Source organism: Nymphalis io, chromosome 4 (assembly GCF_905147045.1).
Source record: "Nymphalis io chromosome 4, ilAglIoxx1.1, whole genome shotgun sequence".
NCBI lineage: Eukaryota > Metazoa > Arthropoda > Insecta > Lepidoptera > Nymphalidae > Nymphalis > Nymphalis io.
In genome coordinates this window covers 4,569,072-4,592,287 of record NC_065891.1, presented here as the reverse complement: position 1 = coordinate 4,592,287, position 23,216 = coordinate 4,569,072, and the positions used below count along the sequence as shown (strand labels likewise).

Sequence of the window (23,216 nt, the reverse complement as noted above, 5' to 3'; positions counted from 1 at the left end):
TGTTCTGCGATTGTTTTGTTGAGACGTGTGTTAATTAAAACTTTGAACATCTGAATTGCATACCCAGAGGGTTTTAATTTCAATGGTATACTCTTGAAAACTTGTGATTACAATCATTAAGATATTCTCTTGAAATTACAATATTATTTGTACTTTCTAACGTCGAGTGAAAAGTAAAACAAGGCAGGCTTTAATTTACAACGATTATATACAATGAATGTTTTAATAAAATTTACCAAATGGCCTCTGATCCAGATCCGTCCAACTATATCTGATTTTGGTGTCTGGATACCAAAATAGCTCTGAATATGCAAGTCGCCTTGTCAAAAACGTTTCTGTTAAACCAATCTGCCAAACTTTGCCAAGTTAGCCTAACGCCTCCTCCGAAGGTCCACTTACAAGCGTTCAACTTAAGGCAATTCCGTCAAAACTCGCCGTTCTACAATTTGGTGGCCGCAAATTACACATCTTTGAGCAAGGCCGAAGTGGGGCGGAAATGACCGAAGTCGCTTCGTTAGGGCTCGGATTGGTCCCATTGTAGTTCGCGTTTAATCGTCGCCGGACAATGGGCAATGACGCGATGTAATTGTCCCTAAATAGTCGCTGTTAAAGCGGCGAGCGCTGAAATCGCTTGATTTTAATTGTCCCACCCACGCTGGCTCAGCGTTACGCTTGTTTTTTTTTTAAACGTGATGATTTTTTCACGAATGGTTAAACAACTTACAATCTCCAATAAATAACACAGTTTAATTCACAATTCCATTGTTTAAAAATTCGATTTAAATGCAAGTAAAATAAAAACGGTAATTGCTCATTTACAGTATTATAACCATTAAATTTCAATGCACCTAAAACAGATTCATTTTATTTGAGCTTCAAGATTTAAATGTTTTAATTCGAATAGCATTAAAACATTTTACACTTGTGATAATTGCTGCTCAAACGAGGAGTTCGGATTCGAATGACGAATTAATTTTGTTGACGATCAACTTTACGTCACTATTCTTGTCACGCTATAGGTTTTATGTTTTTTGTCACGTCGTTTATCTTTACATTTTAGTGCAATACATAAAAACACCCGTCTGAAAGGTCCAGTCATCAAACATTCGAGATAATCCGGAAGAATGTGATTATCAAATATCGTATTTTTATTATTATCACAATTTGTTTTTTACTTATTTATTCTTAATACGTACTGGTTAGGCGGCATAAGTCCGGACGGATGCAAAATCCCTTAATTGAAACTAAAAATATAAGGCGGCCATTTTACTTCAGTCCTATTTTCGCGCCTTTTTCGCCTATGACAAAATGGACGCTCTCCGTGGTGTTATTTTTATTTTGCATACAAAGTCCCTTTTGAAACTGTTGTTAAAACGATATTTTTTCTCAATTACATTTCTTTAATGCTCAGTTTTCTTTACAAATTCTACTGTTTAACAGCTTTATTAACATGCCTTTGCTTAACTTATTTTATTTACTGAATTTTAAAAACAAAATGAAATAACAGATTTTATATAAAACTAAAAATTTAGTAACATATTTTAATAATGTAAGTACTCAAACTCCAATAAATAATTTCTTACCACCAAGACACATTAACAACCTTAATACAAAATGTAATGAAAATATCGCATTCGCAATATGTCATGTTGAAATAAAACCCATATGTCGTTTGCAGACACCGTCTAATATTTACCCTACAAGTCCTTGCAGTACATCATACATTGCTCATTTTTAATAACATGATTTTATGCAATCAAAATAATAACAGCAATGCGTTATACGTAATAGTTATACTCCATTTGAATATATCTAGCATAGTCCCCGCATCTACTTCGCTCCCCTTTTCACCATCTATCGTCCCCATTCGGGGCGCGATAACCGCTTTTTATACGCATAATGCCCGGGATCTGGCGCTAAGCTGATAGAATTGTGGCGGAATCAGCAGCCCTTTTGAAGTTCTATTAAATTGTAACACTCGCGAGTTCGCACCAACGCGTCCATGAAATTGTGGCTTTATTCAAATTGTTCGAAATTATTTTTTCCTGCGGGCATTCAAATTACGACTGCAAGGATCGATATCGTAAAATTGAGTTATGTAAACATCATGAAAAATAACTATACATATAAATAATAAATACAAATGTGTGTTATACAGTTAAGTTTATTGATATAATATAATTCTATCATTAACTGTTTAACGGTCACATTTTGTATAAAATCCGTACACGCAAAACCAACTATCGAACTGTGGTTTAACTTTACAATATATAAAATATCTTTAGTTTGTGGAGCTGTCTGGCTTATTCGATATTCGTTGGTGGAAATAAAAATGATTGATTTAATTGTGCAGTTACGGTTCGGAGCTGGATTGAATTAACTCACGCGTGCCTTTAAAATAACTTTATAAAAAACGGTCTACTGCCACTTGTAATTTGTAAATAATTTAATCTGATGTTTCGTACGTATTTTTATACAATGACCAGATATTGTCTTTGGCTACAAATACGTGCTAATGGCCCACTTGTTGACAAGGCCATCCAATTGAAGAAAAGCAATCAGAAATTCAAACTGATACAAAACTCTAATGTGACATCTTAGAATTTTATTAAATTAATGCAAATTTTATAACGTTGTTATTTTCTGCAAAGCCCTTAAATTACTCATAACGCATAAGTACTGACATAATTGGACAAACTTTAACTTAATATAATCATTTTACTCATGATTTCTTACAATACATATTAGTCGGACACTTACAACTATCTTTTGTCGTAACTATAATCCACAACAAACATCAATTCTCGTCTATCTCAAAGGCACTTTGTCGTTGTGTTTGTCGTATCATATAGCCACTTCCTGTAAATAAAGATAACCAATCCTTATATGTGACATCAATTCCATCGCGAACAAAGAAATTTGGCAATTCCTTTCTTTGTCGCACTTCCAAAAAGTGGAATTCCTTACCAGCTCACGTGTTCCCCTCCTCTTACAACCCGGGTTCCTTCAAACGAGGCGTGAAGAGGCATCTTGCGGACCGGCAAGGCGGGGACGGCTAGTACAGAACATTCTTCCCGACTGCACTGGCCGTCGTCGCGTTTGGACTCTACTACCACTTACCATCAGGTGGAGTAGAGTCATTTGCCATCCCGGGGCATGTAAAAAAAAAATACCCATATATCATAATACTTGGAATTCCTTGCATTTCAGATTAATATTTAACGAATTGTCATCTTATATTCAGCTAAACCAAGACCAACGCTGAAATAATGACATGTTTTTTCCCTTTTTACGCGCTATATATTTGCTTTATTTTTCCGTAACTATAACTCGTTACTAAGTATTATGTGAATAAATCTAGCAAGACAATTTTAATGTACTTATAATCAGTTTTCCATTTTGGACTCGATGGATTGATTGATTCTAATTATAATATATGTACAAACATACATACATATATATTATTGGAATGATAATACAATAATTAATTTGGTACCACCGAAAATTAAGAAAGTCCGTACAGCTGTGACAAAAAATGCTTATAGTTTTACTAAACTTTTTTTTTTGCTAAATTGTTCCAGCCAACCGGATAAAATGATCGCAGGTGATACTTGTACGATAAAATATGAAAAACTCTAGTTCTTCAAGTGCTAAAAGTTGTTTTATGGTTGGGTAACTTTTGTTTGCAGGAATAATTTTTGACAGCAAAGTGCAAGCAAGGTTATAAATCCGGGTTTTTTTTTCTTTAAATAATAATATAATCTATTTTTCAGCTACGTACATTACGTAGTACGGAGATGTTATACCATTTTGAATTTAGTGTCAAATGATTTTCTAAAAAAAGAAATATAAAAGAGAAAACTTCGTCTCTGCAGATGTAGTTAAAATCATCGCAACCTGGCCCAATACGCATTATCAGTGAACCGGCAGTTTTACGACGGTTCCAAGGTTTTACGTGCTAAGTATTTTTATTTGTTCGGGAGATCGGATAAGCCTGGTCGCGGATTACTTTCAGCCAATTCCCAAGCTTTTAAGGGCACCTGTCACGTCCCGTCCTACATTTCGGCGTACTTTGTTTATTTTTACTTAGACGCTTTTAATGTGCTTGCCGCTGCTTGTTTTGAATCTTTAAGTAGTATAAGAAGGCACTAAATATTGTTATGAAAATTGCTTTAATAGATTTTAGCTTATATTTTGATATAATATACATAATATTTATTCACTAAAAAGAAATCAAAATATTTACTTCACTTAATAATTTAACGATATTATTTATTTAAAATCGCGAACACACAAATGTTTATTTTTTCATAGCTATTACTGAGTTGTAGTATTAAGGGAACATTCTAAATGATTATTGTGTATTTGTGATACACAATAACCATTTAAAATGTTCCATTACATTCAAAAGCACATACTATTGTGAATCGCAGCGTGATATTTAATCGATATACTAGTGAGCCCATCATTTTGTGCCACAAAAAAATGAGCGCCCACGCGACGCGCCGCCCGCTGCTAATCCTATTTGCCATAGCAAATAAATTATATTGACCACAGATAATGTGTATCGACAGTAGAGTGCCGTACTGCCTCGAATATTTGTCACCTGTTACTGATAGCTATTGGAAAACTATATTTTATTTACGTTCCGCTTCGCGATGAAATTCTGCTTCACGGGTTACGGATTTTTGCAAGCATTTTTCTGCGGCGCCAGTATAATAGATGATTCTTTTTGGCTTAAAAAATACTGTATTTGTCTAACTTTTCATTTTTTCAGAATCAAAACAATGATACCTTTATGGGCTATTTTCAATAAATATTACGATTCGTTTAAAATTCGTTTCTGTTTTTACATAATTTTATTAACAAGTTTTATTGCCATTTTTATAAAATTAATTATATCAAATTCTTATAAAATCGTTTTTTCAAATTCATTAATATAAAATAAAATAAAATTATAAGGCACTTAAATTATAAAAAAATAATCATATACTCGATTCTTACAAAAGTAATAGATTTCATTATTAGAATTTTATACCAATACAAAACTAGCATATGTAGCAGGCATCTGTTCAAGCGATAACTCATAATCCTCAAATGAAGAAACCCCTGATGGCTCATAAAAATACAGCCATTGGATCCAAAAAGTGATAATATAAATCGGTTGAAAAATTTATCGAAAATACAAGTGGGCCCTCGTGGGGGCTACAATCGAAAATATAACTGGCGAGCCACGAACTTGTGAAAAAATCTTCCGTTCCCAGTGCGGTTACGAATATGAAATATTGATCGAAAAGCAAATTTATGAAAACGTAAATGCGGAGGTGCGAACTGGATGTGATGGAATACTCCTGTATACATTCGTCTTAGGTTTTTGACGCATTTTTATAGAGATGGCACTTCGCTGTTTACTTAAAAGATATGTTTTATTTTCGTACTCTTAATGGTGGTAAGTTTACTTTTTCAAAACAGGTACGTGAACTTTATTAAAATGAAAAAATTATTATTATTAATTATTATTTTATAGAGCGTCCTTGATTGTATGTTATCATTAACATTCCGGTGATTAATTAGACGAACCGGCGTGTTCTAAATCCAAACACAACATTTTTGTAATAATTAATTAAAGAAACTGCTTTCAGAAATCGTTTCAATAAAATTTTGTCGTCTTTCTTAAATATATTTGAGGTTTGAAAATTATAATAAAAAAAATACATACACGAAACTGTGAACCTTTCATCTTTCAATAAGTCGCAATTTTAATATATTACATATACATAATATACAAAAAGTATAATTAATTTTTAACATTCAAATCTTATATTCGCTCCGCCGGTGGTTTTTCTTTGATTTTGAGTAGCTATTACCTTTGAAATGTTTACATGGAAATGTATTCAGCGGTTCCGTTTCTACCTGTAACGTGATTTCTTGGCTTTTTAATGACTTCATCCTTTCAATGTTTTACTGGTTGTGGGTTAATTAAAAATAATAAATTCGACATGATGTGTAAGAACAATATAAATTCAAGTTTGGATATTAAATTAATTTACGTTATATACAACTCTATATAAATATTATATTAATAAAAAAAATATCAACAAGTTCGATTCTGACCTATTCGAGCCTGCTCTTTATACAGTTTTCTCAAATGAAATTTGATCAATTATCATCGCAAATTGAAAAATAAGTGTTCACCTTCAATTCAAAGGTTTGCTTTGTATTAATCAATGCTCTGCCAAAAATAGGTTCTAAGATGTATCTTTTGTGTCTGATATTACACTGACCTACTATACCCTTTAACTGGAACACAAGCGATGTATTGATGTTTGACAATAAAATCAAAGCCGAAGCCAAAGTAAGTGAACGTACACAGACGGGCTTGCACAAAGCCTTTCTGCCATTAAGATAATATACTCATAATTGGAATATATATTTCCTAAGCTGATTCAATTATGAGTAGGTGTTTTTAAGTATGATTTTATAGAAGTAAATCATATTACATTGTTTAATATAAGATTATTGTAGAAAAATTATTAAATATGTCACTTATTGGACAAGGAAACGAAAAGGAATTTTATGTTTGACCACACATTGTTTCACAATATTAAAGTTTTTATAATATAATATAAAGCAGCCTGTAAGTATACCACTACTGGGCTAAGGCCTCCTCTCCTTTTGAAAAGAAGATTTGCAGCTTATGTCACATTGCACCAATTCGGGGTTGAAGATGGTTGAAGTGTAGCGATATATAATGTATTATGCAACTATATTTGCACAGATTTTTGCTCGTTGTTCTGTTAGCTAACTTGTATCTGTTCTGTTAGCTAAATTGATCATAATATCCCGATTAGGAGACCCGATTCAGGCTAATTAAAAACATGTCGGGTTTTCGTATCTAAAATTATCAATAACAGCTCGGAGTTAGAAAGTCAGCAGTGTACACTCCCGTCCCTCGGAAAGCACGTAAAGCCATTCGTCCTTCGCCTAATCTCTTTCCGCTCCCGAATGAATGAACCTTAATGATTTTTACTTGTGTTAAAAAAATTTTTTTCTTAAAACTGTTTCGTTTAAAACTAGAAATTTATAAAAAATGTAACTGTGTGTAACAATTATGCCATCATTTGCAATACATTTGATCCAACGCTAAATAATATTAAAGTTGGCTGTTGGCCCGGAATATGATTTCAAATTTCACAGCCGACATGACGATAGATTCGGCGTGTGATGAGCAATACGGATTAGTGCTCCGGATCTAAATATAAGCAAATATTTCCATTTGACGATTTTGTGACCTTCTACGAATTTACCGTTAAGGTATAGTTTCAATTTTTTAGATTTCGAAATATGTCATGTTAACATTTTCGCTAATTTACATTTTGCTGGTAGCAAGAAAATCAATCAATGATAATTAATTGCTTAGTACTTTATATGACCAGGCAGAGGTTAACGAATGAGTTATTTTTAAAACAATTTAATACTATAAAAACATTTAAACCTAGACAATAACCTTCTCCTCAAAAGGGAGAGAAGGCCTTAGCCCAGCAGTGGGATATTAACAGGCTGTTACTGTTACTAGACAATAAAACATTGTGTGGTATATGAACTATTTTATTAACATCATCGTTATGAGCCATCCAATCTACTGCTGAACATAGGTCTCTTCCAAGGTGCGCCAAAGCTCTCGTTCTTATGTGCTATTTCAATTATACTTAATGATTATACTAGACTTGGCGACATCATTGTTGGTGACCAATCATTTGGTCGAAGAAATGTTATAATACAACTAAGAAAATAATAATATTAGCAAATACTAAGATTATTTTCCTAAGCGAATTTTCCACTACTTTACAACAATTTCATATCAATTAATGAAATCAGTGCCTACTGCAACTGCCCGTCAAGTTGTCTTGATGGATGACGTCATTATCCGTAATGCAGTTAAGCGAGACAAAATGGCCGCCGCGCGCGCTACAGATAATGAAAAGCATTATGTAATATATTTTTTTAATTATTTAAAAGAAGCAAGTTTACAAACTTATAAATGTAATGATAATGCTTATAATTTTGTAATGTTTTAAATTTTAGCGCAATTGTGGCTAAATATTTATTTTAAAAAAACTAAACTTCATATTAATTTTTTATCCAACTTTATAATATAATAAGAAGAATTGATAAAAAAATAATCTTATATAAATATTATATGTAAGATTCAAATTATTGCCTAATAGAAAAGAATGGTTCTCCATTAGTGTTCTCCATTAATGTTCAATTAAGGTGTTCTCCATTAATGTTCAATTAAACATGGCAAAACTACAATTTACATTCATCCGAAATATTACAACATTAATCCACATTATTTCTTTCATAATATTCCTTTCTCGACGAAAGCCGAAGCGACGTAGAGCCGATAAAGAAATCAATAATCGTTTCTATTTTCAACTAACTGCCAGTTGTTTTGTGGTTGGAAATAATGATGTCAGTATCACGATGCAGTTGTCGGAATCTTAAAGCAATTCAAATAAAAAAAGTCTGAGTTAAATCGTTCTATCAATCTAAATATTACAATTAATTATATATCATCACTCTTTAAATATCAGTTTGAGTAGGAATATACAATTCAGCTTAATATTTAGTCGCCAAGCAATGATAATTGTGTTAGATAAGATCTTATTTCTTACAGTGAAATATTAAAAATGACCCATCTCCTCTTCTTCCTTTTAAATGATTTAAAATTTTTAAATATTTTCCACTGCAGTTCTGCAACGTACAGTTACAAGTTAAGCAACATTCTGATATTTCTAACCAGACACGCTAGCCTGCTATCAACTTGGCAATGCCTTCATACTCGACTTGACACTTTGTCATTCAAAGTAACCGATTTATCTAGATCTTGAGCTATTTGAACAACACAATCAATTGTTTTATTATTTTTAAACAATTTGTTTTTTTTTAAACATTCTATTAAACAATTACACGTTTATATGGTCTAGGTAAATTCAATTATGATAGCTTAAGTAACGCTCATTGATTATATAACCGCCCACTTCAATTACATTAGTGTATAAATGACAACTTGTATTATATTCTCATTTATGACTGATACATACACCAGGTCATTTCACTGTTTCATCATTCATATTATATATTTATGAAAATGCAACTTTATCTATAAAGTATACATAAAGTTGCATTTTCATAAATATATACTTTGATGCATAAAGCCGTTTTATTCTTCTCATTAGTCCTATCTTCCTAGATGCGCTTGCGTAAAGGCCTACCAACAGTAGGTTTACAAGTTTAAGAAATGTTTCTGTCATAACAAATATTAATTTACTGGACAATCTTTTTTAAGGTATTATTGTCATTTATACACTAAAATTAATTTTAAGTTCGTATGTAAAAAAAGCCGAGAGGGCCTAGTAGTAAGAACGCTCGAATCTTAACCGATGATCGTGGGTTCAAACCCGGGCAAGCACCACTGAATTTTCATGTGCTTAATTTGTTATTATAATTCATCTCGTGCTTGACTGTAAAGGAAAACATCGTGAGGAAACCTGCATGTATCGAATTTCACTGAAATTCTGCAACACGTGTATCCCACGAACCCGCATTGGAGCAGCGTGGTGGAATAAGCTTCAAACCTTCTCCTCAAAAGAGGAGAGGAGGGCTTAGCCCAGCAGTGGGACATTCAAAGGCTGTTACTGTACTTTGTTAAAAAAACACAAAGTATCGCTATAAATAACTAGTAAGAAGTAATGCAAAAGCAAATTTATCTTCAAAAAAAGCAAAGCAGTGAGGTTTGCTTTTTTTGCATAGAAAAGCTATTACCATACAAATGGATCCAGGGTCATCTTATTGTCATCTCGCGTATCGAGAGCATCATCCGTCAGACCGTTTAGATGGATGGAGTGACTCCCGATCTCGGATCCCGAGGTCTTGGGATACGAATCCCGTAGTGTGGGTGTACATTTGTAAATGGGTTTAAAGGCAAACGTCCGGTTAAGTGTTTCGCATCATTTTTCATAAAACATTTTCGCGACCGTACGTCCGACCTATCTTGTGTTGAATGTTGATAAAAATACTTTGTGAAATTTTGTCACGATATATTAACAAATATCATTTTTGTATGTAAACATAATAAGCTGGTAAACTAAAATAATGATCTTATATACTACAAGGAACTTGCAAACAATTATAATAATAATTTTTATTCAGCTTAATGAAACCTCACTTACTTAAATTTTCAAATTATTTTAAAAATATGTCTTGAAGGATAATTTATTTTCCTCTAGAAAAAAAAAATTAAAGTTCAGTTAAAAGTTATACTGATTTGATTTTTTTTTAAATGTATATAAATCAAAATGACATAATCGCCACCCTGGCTCTCACCGTGAAAGGTTCTTTGAAGAGCAAAAACTTGGTAAGAAAAGGGACCCTTGCTAATGTACGTTATATCTATTTGGATACAAAGGACGGCGTGTGCTTGACCTCTGAATGTGTTTCGCCGGGTCGCTCTAGCCCAATGTTTGAGGACTGATCATTCTGAGATAGTGTGGCCTTAAATAAACTATAAAGGGAATTATTTCATAATATGAATTTTAGGCTTTTATACTTCGCTAAAATATATCCTAAAATGTTTTATATATGTATTTTTGTGAAATAAGGTTTTATTGTAAAAAATATTATCGGAAAATCAACGAAACGTTTAATAGCATAAACGCACCGTGACAGCGAGCACCTGTCAACGTCACATCAAGTCCCAGAGCGGCGCCATTTTATTTTAAAATGCAGATAACGAATCGGGGCGTAACGTGAGCCGTCCCGAGGCGCCGCATAACTTGCTGATTTATTTCATACCCGATATGATTTTACCGCAATTGAGCGCTCTCAACCCACCCTAACGTTTACTTACGATCCGCACTAGTTCGTTCAACAACTCGCCTGACTATCACGCGAATTTAACCCTTTTGATTTTGTCTTTACCGTTTCTAATCGAATGCCCTTATTAAACTTTAATAACAACGTCGACGTGGAACCTTACTCCTTGCAACGATAGCAAAAATCGTTATTTTAGAACCAGGAGAAAGGGTTCACGGCCAATTAAGCGAAGACACTGGTAACTTTTTACGAAGTATAATAACCCTAGTCTACTGCGCGTGAATAGCCCACTCAGTTGGTGTCGAATGCCTCTTCACATTCAAGATGGCGAGCGCATCGCTTTGATAAATGCACATCGCGCGTGCAACGAAAACACGCATGAAATTTTGATATTTATGGCAACGACAGGTACCTTGATTTTTTTGTAAAAAAATTTACTGTTGAGCACCAATACTGTAATTCCAAGTACATTATTACGTGAAATCCATTTTTAGCCATACAGTCATTAAGAACCGGTAGAATAATGCGTTCCACTAAATAGGGTGTAATGGAGAAGCGAGTCATAAACTTGTTTGGGGCTCTCTAGACTCTTAACTTTTATGTCAATTCCAGTGTCACTTTTGTATTTAATTATACACTTTAAATGATGAAAACGAGGAATATAATCAAACCAAACATACTCACACCTACAAAAATCATTAATTATAACAACGGCTGCATATAACATAACTAATTATTTATTAAATATTGATAAATTATTGAGCTTTGTTTAAATTATTTTGTTCACATTAAACAACGGCATAAATAATACCATTCACTAACCACACGGGTCGCTAAAATAAAACGCAGTATAATAAAATTGAACGCATCCGAATTTTAGCGCTCATTTTAAGTCCACATGAAATTTAGGGCGCAACCGCTGAAAATTAAGCACAGTTTGGCAACATGTAGATAATAAATAGTAATTGAATATACATTTTTTATAATTTTTACAAATATATTATGTCATTATTTATAACAATATCTGAATGTATACTGGACATTTCACAAGTTAATATCAACAATTGCAAAAAAAAAACAAGATATTCGTTATAATCAAAGTAATCGTAACTCATTTACGAGCCATTTTTACATATTATAAACACAATAATCGAAACTATTTACATAAAACCATTACCATCCAATTCGTCAAGGATTATCCTTGTATTTATCCATAAGTAAACGTCCATCACACAAAATTTGGATATATGTAGATAGATCCTTTGCGGTGTAATCGCGTGAGTTCACCCTTAAAAGGAGGGAGGACGACCGATCATCAATCTCTATCAGGCATGGTCCGTGAAAAAGCGAGAAATATGACCAGTTTCGCGAATGTGTGACGACATTTATAATAGATTTGCAAACATGCTTCCACGGACTTGAGTATATTTTCAGTTTTTAAATAAATGCATTTACATTGAACTCTTGGACAAAATTCGATTTAATTATGGTGTATTTAGTTCCTTTATATTATGTAAGAAAATATTTACATAGTAACTAATATTATAAATGTAAAAGTGAGTGTGTAAATATATATATGGTACTACTAGTTTCTGTGAGTCACACACAGTGGCAAAATTTGTCTTTATATATTAGCATACTTGATTTTTTATAATATTACTTTTTATTTTAATTACCTTGAAGCACTCTACAGACAATGTTAACTAAGTAACTATTAATCAGTTCAGTGTGTGTTTGTAAAGCGTAATGAATGCTATCAGGTAAAGGTTAATGAAGGCGCATTTTATCTGACATCTCGGCCTGACTTGTATAAACACCCTATCAGAACACCTATCGTAGAAATCAATAAAAAATGCACATTAAACTCCTTTACAATAACTTAAATATAAATTTATTACATATTCTGTCGAAAGTAAACCGTTCTAAAATTTTACTTCATATTATAAATATCTTGATCTATCTTGATATACTACATTTAGAATGCTAATGATTTAAAAATTTAATGGTAAAAAAATACCTTTTATTTTCCCATACGCACCTTGGTCAAAGACACAAAAGATTGCACTTCGGAAAGGAATTTCCCAATTTGGGCGCCCTAATCGACAGCAATGACACGTATCAGATCGCCCCTCAAATCAGAGTGAAAATCAGTCACGACACCAACTGCATTCTTCCTCAGACAGCTAATTTGGCTCCCCATTTTCGTGAAACTCTCGCATCCATCAGTCGCCACGATTCCACCGACCACTATCGAAAGATTCAATGAATGATAACGCGTCTAATAAATACGAAGTCCGCTCCTTGAATGGTCGTAATTAATTTAATGGATTTAGACAAAGAAATATATACAATGAGATAGTGAGATTAATAGTCGTCTTTGTTTTGGCCATTAGAACATGTTGAAACTTGGTGTCGAGTTACAAGGTAACTGAATCCGCGGGCTTTTTTCTCCATTTCTACGACACACTAATGAAGAGCTTCTTCTAATGAGCAAAGCGAGTATCCTTATTATCAACACTGTAATCTGCATTTAGTTTGCTTTGAAGTTTTTGATCGATAGGATAATAAAAGCGAGATCGTTCGAACTTTGTTTAATGAAAAATTTGTTTTGATATTTACAGTTGACTTTCACTAAGTGATGGCAAAAATGTATTGATGAAGTAATTAGTTATGAATCAAAAATATTTTATGTAGCCAATGAAATTACCTTAGTATAAAAGCATACAATTCCTTTGAGAAATTAAGAAAACAATTCTTTAAATTCAAAAACTTCTCAACTTCTAATGCAGCATTCAAATTCCTATGTAATTCACGCGGCATTTCTAGATACTATGCTTATTTTAAATGTCTCTTTGTTTTCAGACATTACCATAGTGGGCCATAAAAAATTTCAACTTTCAACCAGTGCAAGGTGGCGTCGACGTCCATTCGCCTTATATCTCGAATCGCAACATAAATTAGTGCAGTGGTCGCGTGACGTACTGACTTAGGCAACATCGTCTCCTTATCGCGCCGGAAACCACCCGACCGGCTTGAAGTCACAAAGGAAAAAATACTGTAATCCCTTGACCAAAAAGTTTAACTCTCCTTATCGTGCCGTGCATGAAATCCACGCCGGTATTCCGATTTCAACTCTATTTATAGCGATAGACGATCTAAATTTAATATAAACATTAGCAACAGAAGCGGCAAATACGGTAACATTGCCAGTATGTCGCCATAAATACAGCCGAGTGTCCTTTAACGAAGCAGACGTTGACGTTGCGATACTAATAAAACGTCAGTGAAGTATTATAGACTCTCGTACTTGGCTGTAAAGATAGAAATTCGTTGTGTTATTCCAGGGGTAGTAATGAAGGCTCGCATTTAGCGGTGGTTGCGGTAGTGATATGGGTGGACTTCCTTTGTCTAGTAATCTTATCATTGCGCCAAGCGACCGTTGTTTGGCGTGATATATTGCTACGAATATAGATTTACATGCTTAAAATTATATTATTATTTAAAGTATGAACTTTACTTAACTTATTGTCATGATAATTTTCCTTTCATTTGTTGCTACTTTAAATAATATCAACATTTTTATTTTATCTTTCGGGCTGCTAGAAACATCTCCAATAGATAAGTTTCGTTGTTTTCTTAGATCAATGCGTAATTTTTTTCGCGATTTGGCCCATAACGTAGATTTTGATTTTATTCACCGGTCTCAAGCTTTTTCGATAATTCTATGTTTACAAATTTAAATAAATGACAAAATTACACAGAGGGACTGCAAAATTTAAAATTGGAAAATTATCTTCTTGTATTCTGATTGATTAACCATATTTACGAAACACATAGGATTTTAGTTACCTCTTCTTAATTATTCAACATCATCATTATGTCACACTAAAAAGTAGATAATACAATAAGGTAGCATTATTTACCTCGCATTCACATTATCTGTGATAAAATTAGCATGTGTTAGTCGATTTTAGTTAATATTCAACATCTATTGCGTTTTAATGTAAATCACATTATTCACTAGAAATGAATTTAAACGCAACCTGATAAGGCGTAATATTTAACGAAACCAGGCCAACTGAAAGCCATCGATTTAATACATGCGTAATATCATTACGCTGGAACGATTTTCCTCGTAACTGGAGATAAAATTCGACTTCTTTTAAAAGAATTTTAACGTTGACGCTGCGGAATTCTTTATTAATATCGGATCTAATGATATTTAACAGATAAAAGAAATCCGAAATTTTCTTTGAAATTTTATTAAATCGGTTTGACGTAAGTTGTGGATCGTCATACATCATACGATTATGAAGTGTTGAAAATATATTGCTTAAAATTTTCATAACTTATTTACATAGTATATTAGAGTAATTAAAGTTTATTTTTGATGTTTATTATAATTTTTATGATTCATTTCATAAATCTTTTTCTAAAAGACTGAGAGTTCCAATAACTTAACAAATGAAAAGATTTCCAAGGATTTTTTTCTTAAAAGATCTCTAGGGAAGAAATCTCATTGAAGATATTTTCGAAGATAGAATAGTAGCATCGAACTTGTGTTCGATCAAAGCGCCATCCAAGCCGATCTCATCACAATCGCAAACTTTGAATACACCTCTTTCGACTATCGAAAAGTTCTCCATAATGGATTTGTTCGAGGACTCAATTGTTTCACGATGAATGGGTACTAATTAAAACGAAGTCATGACGACGCCGGACCAAGTTTCCAATTGTTTCCTAACTATAAATCGCAGCGCAGCTCTCATATAAATATTGCGCGTTCTGTGACTAACTTTGGTGCTAAATTTAAAATTGTAGTTTCGACTGCAAAGACATATGGCACTAATAAATGATTACATGTATGTTATGAATATCAATTGCTTACTATGTTTATATAGGTAAATATTGAGGTATCATGGTAGAGGGGTAAATACAAAATTGCCACTAAAGCTTGATATAACGAGCTTAAGATAGTCGGCACGTGTGCTTCAGCATCTCTTGTCTTGTGAAATTGCCTAAATGTATCCAGTTTCCAACGCTCTGCGACGAGAACTACTCCAAACTGCTGCTTCATACATCAACGTCCTGACTTATGGAACGACTTGAAAGAGATATTTGTTTGACAGTTTGACTGTAAGTGTGATGAATAAGTATTCCTTTCATCTGTATGAAGTTTAACGAAAACGACTCAAACAAAATGATTTATACCCGTTATAATACAGTTTTCGTATAAATATATCTCAGTAAAAAGCTTAATATTTACATTACGATTAAAAATAGAAAACTAAAGAATAAATTAGTCTAGTGTGTCGGGCGTTCATTTTGCAAAACCGCAGCTTCTATTAGAAGCTCCGTCTGCTTATTTTCTATTTCCAGTAAGAAATCACGTTTGATCGGGCTGAGCTCGGCCGCAAATGGACCGAAACACGGCCGTTTTATCTTCCAATAAGTAAACGAGCTTTGGTTTTTCGTATGGGAAGGTTCGCAATGTGAAACACGAAGATGCAAGCCACATGGCTGAAAAAAATATAAAATTAACGAACCGGAATAGAGATACTGGTATACATCTGATTGATATATAGTTATATGCATATAGAAAGCGCATCCTTATACGAGTCGTAAGTCGTAACAAAAAAACGAACGTAATTTCCGTTTCTGTTGTAAAACAGACAATATTTCTGTTACTTAAACAAACGAACAGCCGGAAGGAGAGGGGTGGGCAATTTCGTAAAATCAAGTAAAAAACTTTATACGAACAACGAATCCCATGGCGACTTTCAAAATCGCGTTCCCTTTTTAAAGTTGAGACGATTCGGTTAACGAGTGTCGAATTCTCGAACTCTAGGGCCCCTTCCAGAAGACGAAGTGTCCCCGGGAGGTGCCTCAGTAATTACCCACCATTACACACAAAAGACACGACTCGTCCGATTACCATAATTCCTGCTCCCGAGACGCGATATAAATGGACCGCATTTTGTATTTGAACGCAGAGTGACGTGTGTATTAATGACTATACTTGTCCTTCTAAATTAGGTAAGGGAAATGGTGATTTAGTTTTTCATTGCCGGCAACTAGAGGGAAGAACCTCACTTGCCGTATAAGTTCATCCTCCAACGGCTCACAAAATAAATTGCCTTGTTTTATCCCCGCTTAGAGCTTGTTTAATGTATGCTAATGAGAATTTATGCAATAACAAACAAGCTTAACTTTGTTATGAAACTTGCCTATTGTTTTTTGAAAATTGTAATTTTAAGCTCATTTTCATTTAACACACTTGTACCACATATTTAATTAATGTAACGGAAACCTGTTGTTTACTCAACAATGACGATTATGTCATTTATGTATTAAGTATTCGATAGCTCAAAGATATGACCGCAAAATCGCCATAAAAATACGGTGGTAAATTCATTACTTTCTAATTACAGTAGAGCAAAACGTTCAAAAGGGTCCGCTTCAAAGAGCTTCTAGTATGGTAGAGAACCCAGCTTTCTTTTCGCGAAATAGGGGCGATCGCCGAAAAAAAAACAACACAAAAACCCTTTTAAAATTAATTGAGTTTTCTTGTGGCTACATCGGCCGCTACAATAAATTAATTAACGCTCGAAGGAATCCTTAAAATTTGTCGAGGATCAAAAGTTGGCTGGCGGTCGGGAGATAGGGTGGTGGGGGTAGATAATGCTTCGATTTTCCATTAACTTATATTAGCGATGGGAGAGGCCACCGCGCCCCGCGGTTCAGCCAATAGCTCCCGATCTAATATATTTCCTTTATTAACTAACTGCCGAAACACGCGATCTTTGATCCATTTCCATAGGCCGATGTTTGGTATTTGTTTAGAAGTTATTACTATTTGTTTATAAATCAATTTTCTTACAAAATATAAAAAACGAGACTATAATAAATTCTACTTACATCGATTTAAATGCCTCCTAAGCTGTATTTCTATAGGTATTAGAATTTGTTTTCGCCGTACATTAAATTTTATAACATACGTTTCTTTCAGGTTGTTTGCTAGAAGGTGTCCGGCCTCCGCCAGATGTTCCGCCGCGAAATCCTACCATGTCCCGTTTGAACGGCCGCATCACCGGCAACCCAGCTGATTTGGCCGACTTTGAGCCTTCGTGTCTTGTTCGCACACCGTCTGGAAACTTTTACGTGCCTTCAGGTAGTACTTTAAATACAAGCTCTTCTAAATTAATTTATTGCGTTTATTTTATTATGAATTCAATAAAAGTTTAAAACTTGAATAATATAAACATCATTTTGCAGGGGACATTCAAAAGAATCCGTCTATGGACTACAAATCGAATTCATCGTGCAGTAGTCCAGGAAAACAAGAAAAAAGTACATTAGAAAGGATGGACAGGAGTGACAGGCACCCTGCCTTCGGTGCTCCAGTACCCGTCCTTCCTGTTAGGAATAATCTTAGAGCGACACACTTTCCTCCAGCAGCTTCACGTTTCCACTTTAGAAAAGGCCTCTCATCAAGATGTTCTTGGAAGTGTACTGCTATAGTGTTTATAGTTTTATTTGTCCTTCTATTATCTATTGCCTCCTATATGTCGGGTGTGTATTTTCATGATTTTATTATTGCTCATAAATAAAGATAATACAATATATTTCGTGTTTATATAAAAACGTTTTCTATTTGTTCACAGCTTCCTATTTCACTGACAACTGGTCATATCAAAACGCTAAGCCATGTTCAGTATTAGTCGGTGATAATACGGATAAGTTCCCAACATCAAAAGCAACGACGCTTGAGTCTAGTAACAAATCTATAACGCGACCACATCAGAGCTCAACGTCATCTGCTTCAGGTAAAGGAGAAAATCACTCACGCCCTCGTAGAAGTCTAGATCGGCATGCTTCTTTATCTTCTGTTTCTTCCACGGATTCTTCTAATGTAGATATGCATGAGTTAAATACTTCTATTTCTTTGACCACTGTTAGCTTAAAGCATGGTGTGTCATCAGAAGACAATGCCACACAACAGTCGGATGCTACAACTGTAGCTTATAATGCTTCTGTGTTTAGCAGTGTTGGTGCATTGGGTAATAATGGTATTCTAACAAATAATAATAACATTACGCTTGATGTAACGACAAATAAACAAAATAATGAAATTGATGTCACGACTAAAACACAAGGCAATGTGAAAATACTTTCTAATAATGAATTAAAAAATAAGAGTATTGAAATTACCGTCGATCATCCTGAAGAGGTTTTAGAAAAAAAAAATAACATAGCTTATGACCCGGCTAATATGCAAGGCGATTCTCTATCATCAGTTTATTCATATGGCTTGCAAAAACTTCAGTACCTAAAACTACTAACTAGGCTCAATGAAGTTAGCGAAGAGTTGCATATTTATTCTAACGAACCTGTTGAGACCGAGAATAATCTGAAGAAATTTCATTACGACAATGATAAAACTACTCCTGTTCTCCAAAATCAAAGTACGCAAACAATACCTTTGACTACTGCACCATTCAAAGTAACAAAAACAGTTTCTACAGAAAGTGTAAATATTTTTACTACACATAATGCTAATCCACAACTCCAGCACGAAAGTTTGAACATACTTGAACCAAAAGAAATGCTGACAACTATGATAACACCATTAACAAATAATACTTCCACAGAAAGTGATATTTTTTTTACCACACGCAAAACTAATCCAAAAAGTGATCATACTATTTTGGTAACAGAGTCTTCGCCGATTGTTACTAACCCAACCGATGACGTGTATATTAATTCTTCTCCAAACTATTCAAAACCTATAACTAGTGAGTCTTCTACCTTAAACATTGATGCAGAATCTAAATCCCCAGACTCTATAGCCAATGCTAAACATGTTTTGATTAACTTAACAATATCTGCAGATGATGTTAACAACAATTCGTATAAGCCCCTATATTCGTTGACAGTAACCGTTCCTACATTTGGTGAAAAAAATGAAGTGCCAACTGTGAAAATCACACCTATAAACAGTGAACCAACAATGCCTACACATTTTAATGAACCTGTGACAATTGATAGTACTACAAAAGCAGCAAAAACAATTAACACTGAAAATTGGGGAGGAAGCTGTGAATGCTCGTGCCCTGTATGTGAAAACACTAATTCTTCTGATGATTTTTATGATGATTATTTAGAAAAGACAACAGTTGTACACAAAGATGTAACCGTTCTCTCACCCGACTACAGTTCAACGGAAAACCCAAGTCAAACGTCCGAAACCTATAAAACAGAATTAACGTCAGAATATGTATCCGATACCACATTAATGACTTCAGATTTTGCAACAGAAACAGAATATTATGAATCAACTACAATGGATGATCGAACAAGAACAGAAAGCATAACAGCGACTTCAAATGAGTCTGAAATTACTACATCAACAGAAATTCCAAAATGCATTTGCCCTAAACTTAAGCCTCCACCGATCCTTATATTGGAAGGTGAGGTCTCAAAAATTTGAGTACTGATAATATACTAACGCTCACCAAAATCATTTCTATTGGATCTCCGTAAAACTAGTTTGGTGTCTAACATACTAATACGCATGATAACTACGACAAAAATATACGAAAATGAATATATGACAACTCTTATAGATGACTTAGAATTATGTTAACGTTTTGCATGTTGCAACAGTAGTATTTTAGAAATATTAGCATATATGATAATTTAGATCACATCATCGCATGTTTTTCACATTTAACTATAAACATTTGTTTTAATGTTTAAACAGATAATAAAACTCTGTTTACTTTATAGGTGCGCGAACATTCCCAGCGCAGTCCTTTCCACCAGATGGAACGACGTTTAAACAAATAACTTTAGGTGAAAAATTATCAAAAGAAATCCCTCCATATAGCTATTGGAATATGCAGTTTTATCAATCCGAAGCAGCTTATGTTAAATTCGACTACATGATACCAAGAGGAGCATCTATAGGTGTTTACGCCAGACGGAATGCTCTGCCAACGCATACTCAATATCACTTCTTAGAAGTTCTAAGCGGATTTAAAGCTCGAACCACCAGAGCTTCACATGTAAGTATTCGAATATCGGAGAATATATGTATAAATATTCAATGACCTTCCTTGTCGTTCTCTTGTATTTGCTTTACTTATCCTTATACTACCATTTCACATAAAATTATTCTTCCAGCCGTCTGTTAAGAAAGAAGTTACTCACTATATGGAGCAAGGTCACTGGTTTCTTTCTTTGTACAACGACGATGGAGATGCTCAGGAAATATCATTTATTGCAATGGTCGCTGATGACATGACACACAATTGTCCGAACGGCTGTTCTGGTAAAGGTGAATGTCTTATGGGGCATTGTCAGTGTCAGCCTGGTTTTGGTGGTGATGATTGCAGTGAAAGTAAGTTTTCATTTTTGATGAATATAAAAATGTTGTTATCCATATGGTAAATTCCACCACGCTGCTCGAATTCAAATTGTTGTCACATGTAGCATAGTGATGTCGTATATTAATAAACACAAATTAAGCACATGAAAATTCAGTGGTACTAGCTTAGGTTATAAACCGCCATCTTCGGTAAATATTAACGTATTCGAACTAGTTATTTAACTTTACAAAGTAAAAAATATAAAATTCATATGATAATAAAACTTTAAAATATAATTGTGTATTTCATTACATTTTATTGGTAATTTTAGGCGTATGTCCGGTATTATGTAGTCAAAGAGGTGAATACATTAATGGTGAGTGCCAATGCAATCCTGGCTGGAAAGGCAAAGAATGTTCTTTACGACACGACGAATGTGAAGTACCAGACTGCAATGGACATGGCCACTGTGTCAATGGAAAATGTTCTTGTGTTAGAGGCTACAAAGGCAAGTTCTGTGAAGAAGTTGACTGTCCACATCCAACCTGTTCAGGTCACGGATTTTGCATCGAAGGTGCTTGTGTCTGTAAAAAAGGCTGGAAGGGTTTGGACTGTGCTACTATGGATAAAGACGCCTTACAATGTTTGCCAGATTGTTCTGGACATGGTACCTTTGACGTTGATACTCAAACATGCACTTGTCATGCTCGATGGTCGGGGGATGACTGTTCGAAAGGTAAGCTTTTAAGCTAATTTCCTTGATTTGGCTACTGACGTTCATCCGCTGTATGATTAAAGATTTACTGAAATAATTTATGAATATGTAAAAAAAATATATATTTCAAAAAACATCGAATATGAATTTGAATATCGCCATACTGTAATAAAATGTAAATTATCACAGCTTACATTTTATTACCGTATGGCGATATATTACTATACTACTATTACTACTATTTATAAAAGACCACAAAATATTAGTAAAGGCCGTTGAACAAAAACATAGTTCTTTAACAAATACATTAAATTATTTTACAGAGGTATGTGATCTGGATTGCGGGCCACATGGAAGATGCGTTGGTGAATCATGCGTTTGCGACCAAGGTTGGACGGGAGAATATTGTACGTCAAAGCTCTGCGATTCCCGCTGCAGTGACCACGGACAATGCAAAAACGGAACTTGTCTCTGTGTCTCTGGGTGGAATGGTAGACACTGCACACTCGAAGGTTGTCCCAGAGGCTGTGCCGGTCATGGTCAATGTAGGGTCGCGAATGATGGACACTGGGAGTGCAAATGCTTCGATGGCTGGGACGGTCCAGACTGCACCACTCTTAAGGAGCAAATATGTGATGATTCCAAAGACAACGACAAAGGTACATTTTCCGTTTTTTTAACAGTTGAAATATTTAGTGTCTAAATATCTTATTTTGAAAAATGTATTAAGCAATTAGTATTTCGTATGAAGCAATAATATCGCTTTCTTCAGATGGTTTGGTCGACTGTGAAGATCCAGAATGCTGTCAAAGTGCCGCCTGCAAAGGGAGTCAGCTATGTGTGTCCTCTCCTAAACCAACGGATATTCTGCTTAGAAAACAACCGCCAGCGATTACTGCTTCTTTCTTCGAAAGGATGAAATTCCTTATCGATGAAGGTAGTCTGCAGAACTACGCTAAACAGGAAACATTTAACGAGAGGTGAGAATTTGTGTTCGATGTCAGATGTTAGAATATCGTAACAGGATCAATTGATGATATTGTAGCATAAATAAAATTAGACGATATAGAAGATCTTTCAAATTTATAATTTTATTACTTCATACAGCTTAAGATAAGCTAATTTAAAATAACTTATTTAAAAGTTTGTCTTTAATAAAACTGATAATATCATTAATCAATTGATCCTGAAGTATTATTTAAAGAAATAAATACCTATATATAAGATACGCAATGTTGTGCCCCAGTCAATCC

General features: G+C 34.1%; 3 protein-coding genes across 9 annotated transcripts in view; 1 reads left to right on the top strand and 2 right to left on the bottom strand.

Moving 5' to 3' along the window:
* Positions 1-23,216, bottom strand: part of LOC126781671 (alkylated DNA repair protein alkB homolog 8) — a 104,369-nt gene that overhangs the window by 1,651 nt on the left and 79,502 nt on the right. The gene's annotated exons all lie outside the window — the stretch shown is intronic.
* The window catches only part of LOC126781669 (N-acetylgalactosaminyltransferase 6-like), a 114,140-nt gene that overhangs the window by 69,073 nt on the left and 21,851 nt on the right, over positions 1-23,216 (bottom strand). The window lies entirely within an intron of this gene.
* LOC126781643 (teneurin-m) overlaps positions 1-23,216 on the top strand; it is a 228,089-nt gene that overhangs the window by 194,012 nt on the left and 10,861 nt on the right. For 5 of the 7 annotated variants that reach the window (XM_050506579.1, XM_050506578.1, XM_050506581.1 and 2 more), the window contains 8 exons: positions 17,888-18,049; positions 18,154-18,450; positions 18,543-20,348; positions 20,668-20,945; positions 21,064-21,280; positions 21,580-21,984; positions 22,287-22,622; positions 22,736-22,943. In XM_050506579.1, coding sequence (XP_050362536.1) covers positions 17,888-18,049; positions 18,154-18,450; positions 18,543-20,348; positions 20,668-20,945; positions 21,064-21,280; positions 21,580-21,984; positions 22,287-22,622; positions 22,736-22,943 — 3,709 coding nt within the window. The remainder of the gene's footprint in view (positions 1-17,887; positions 18,050-18,153; positions 18,451-18,542; positions 20,349-20,667; positions 20,946-21,063; positions 21,281-21,579; positions 21,985-22,286; positions 22,623-22,735; positions 22,944-23,216) is intronic. The other 2 variants (XM_050506584.1, XM_050506585.1) reach the window with 2 other exon arrangements.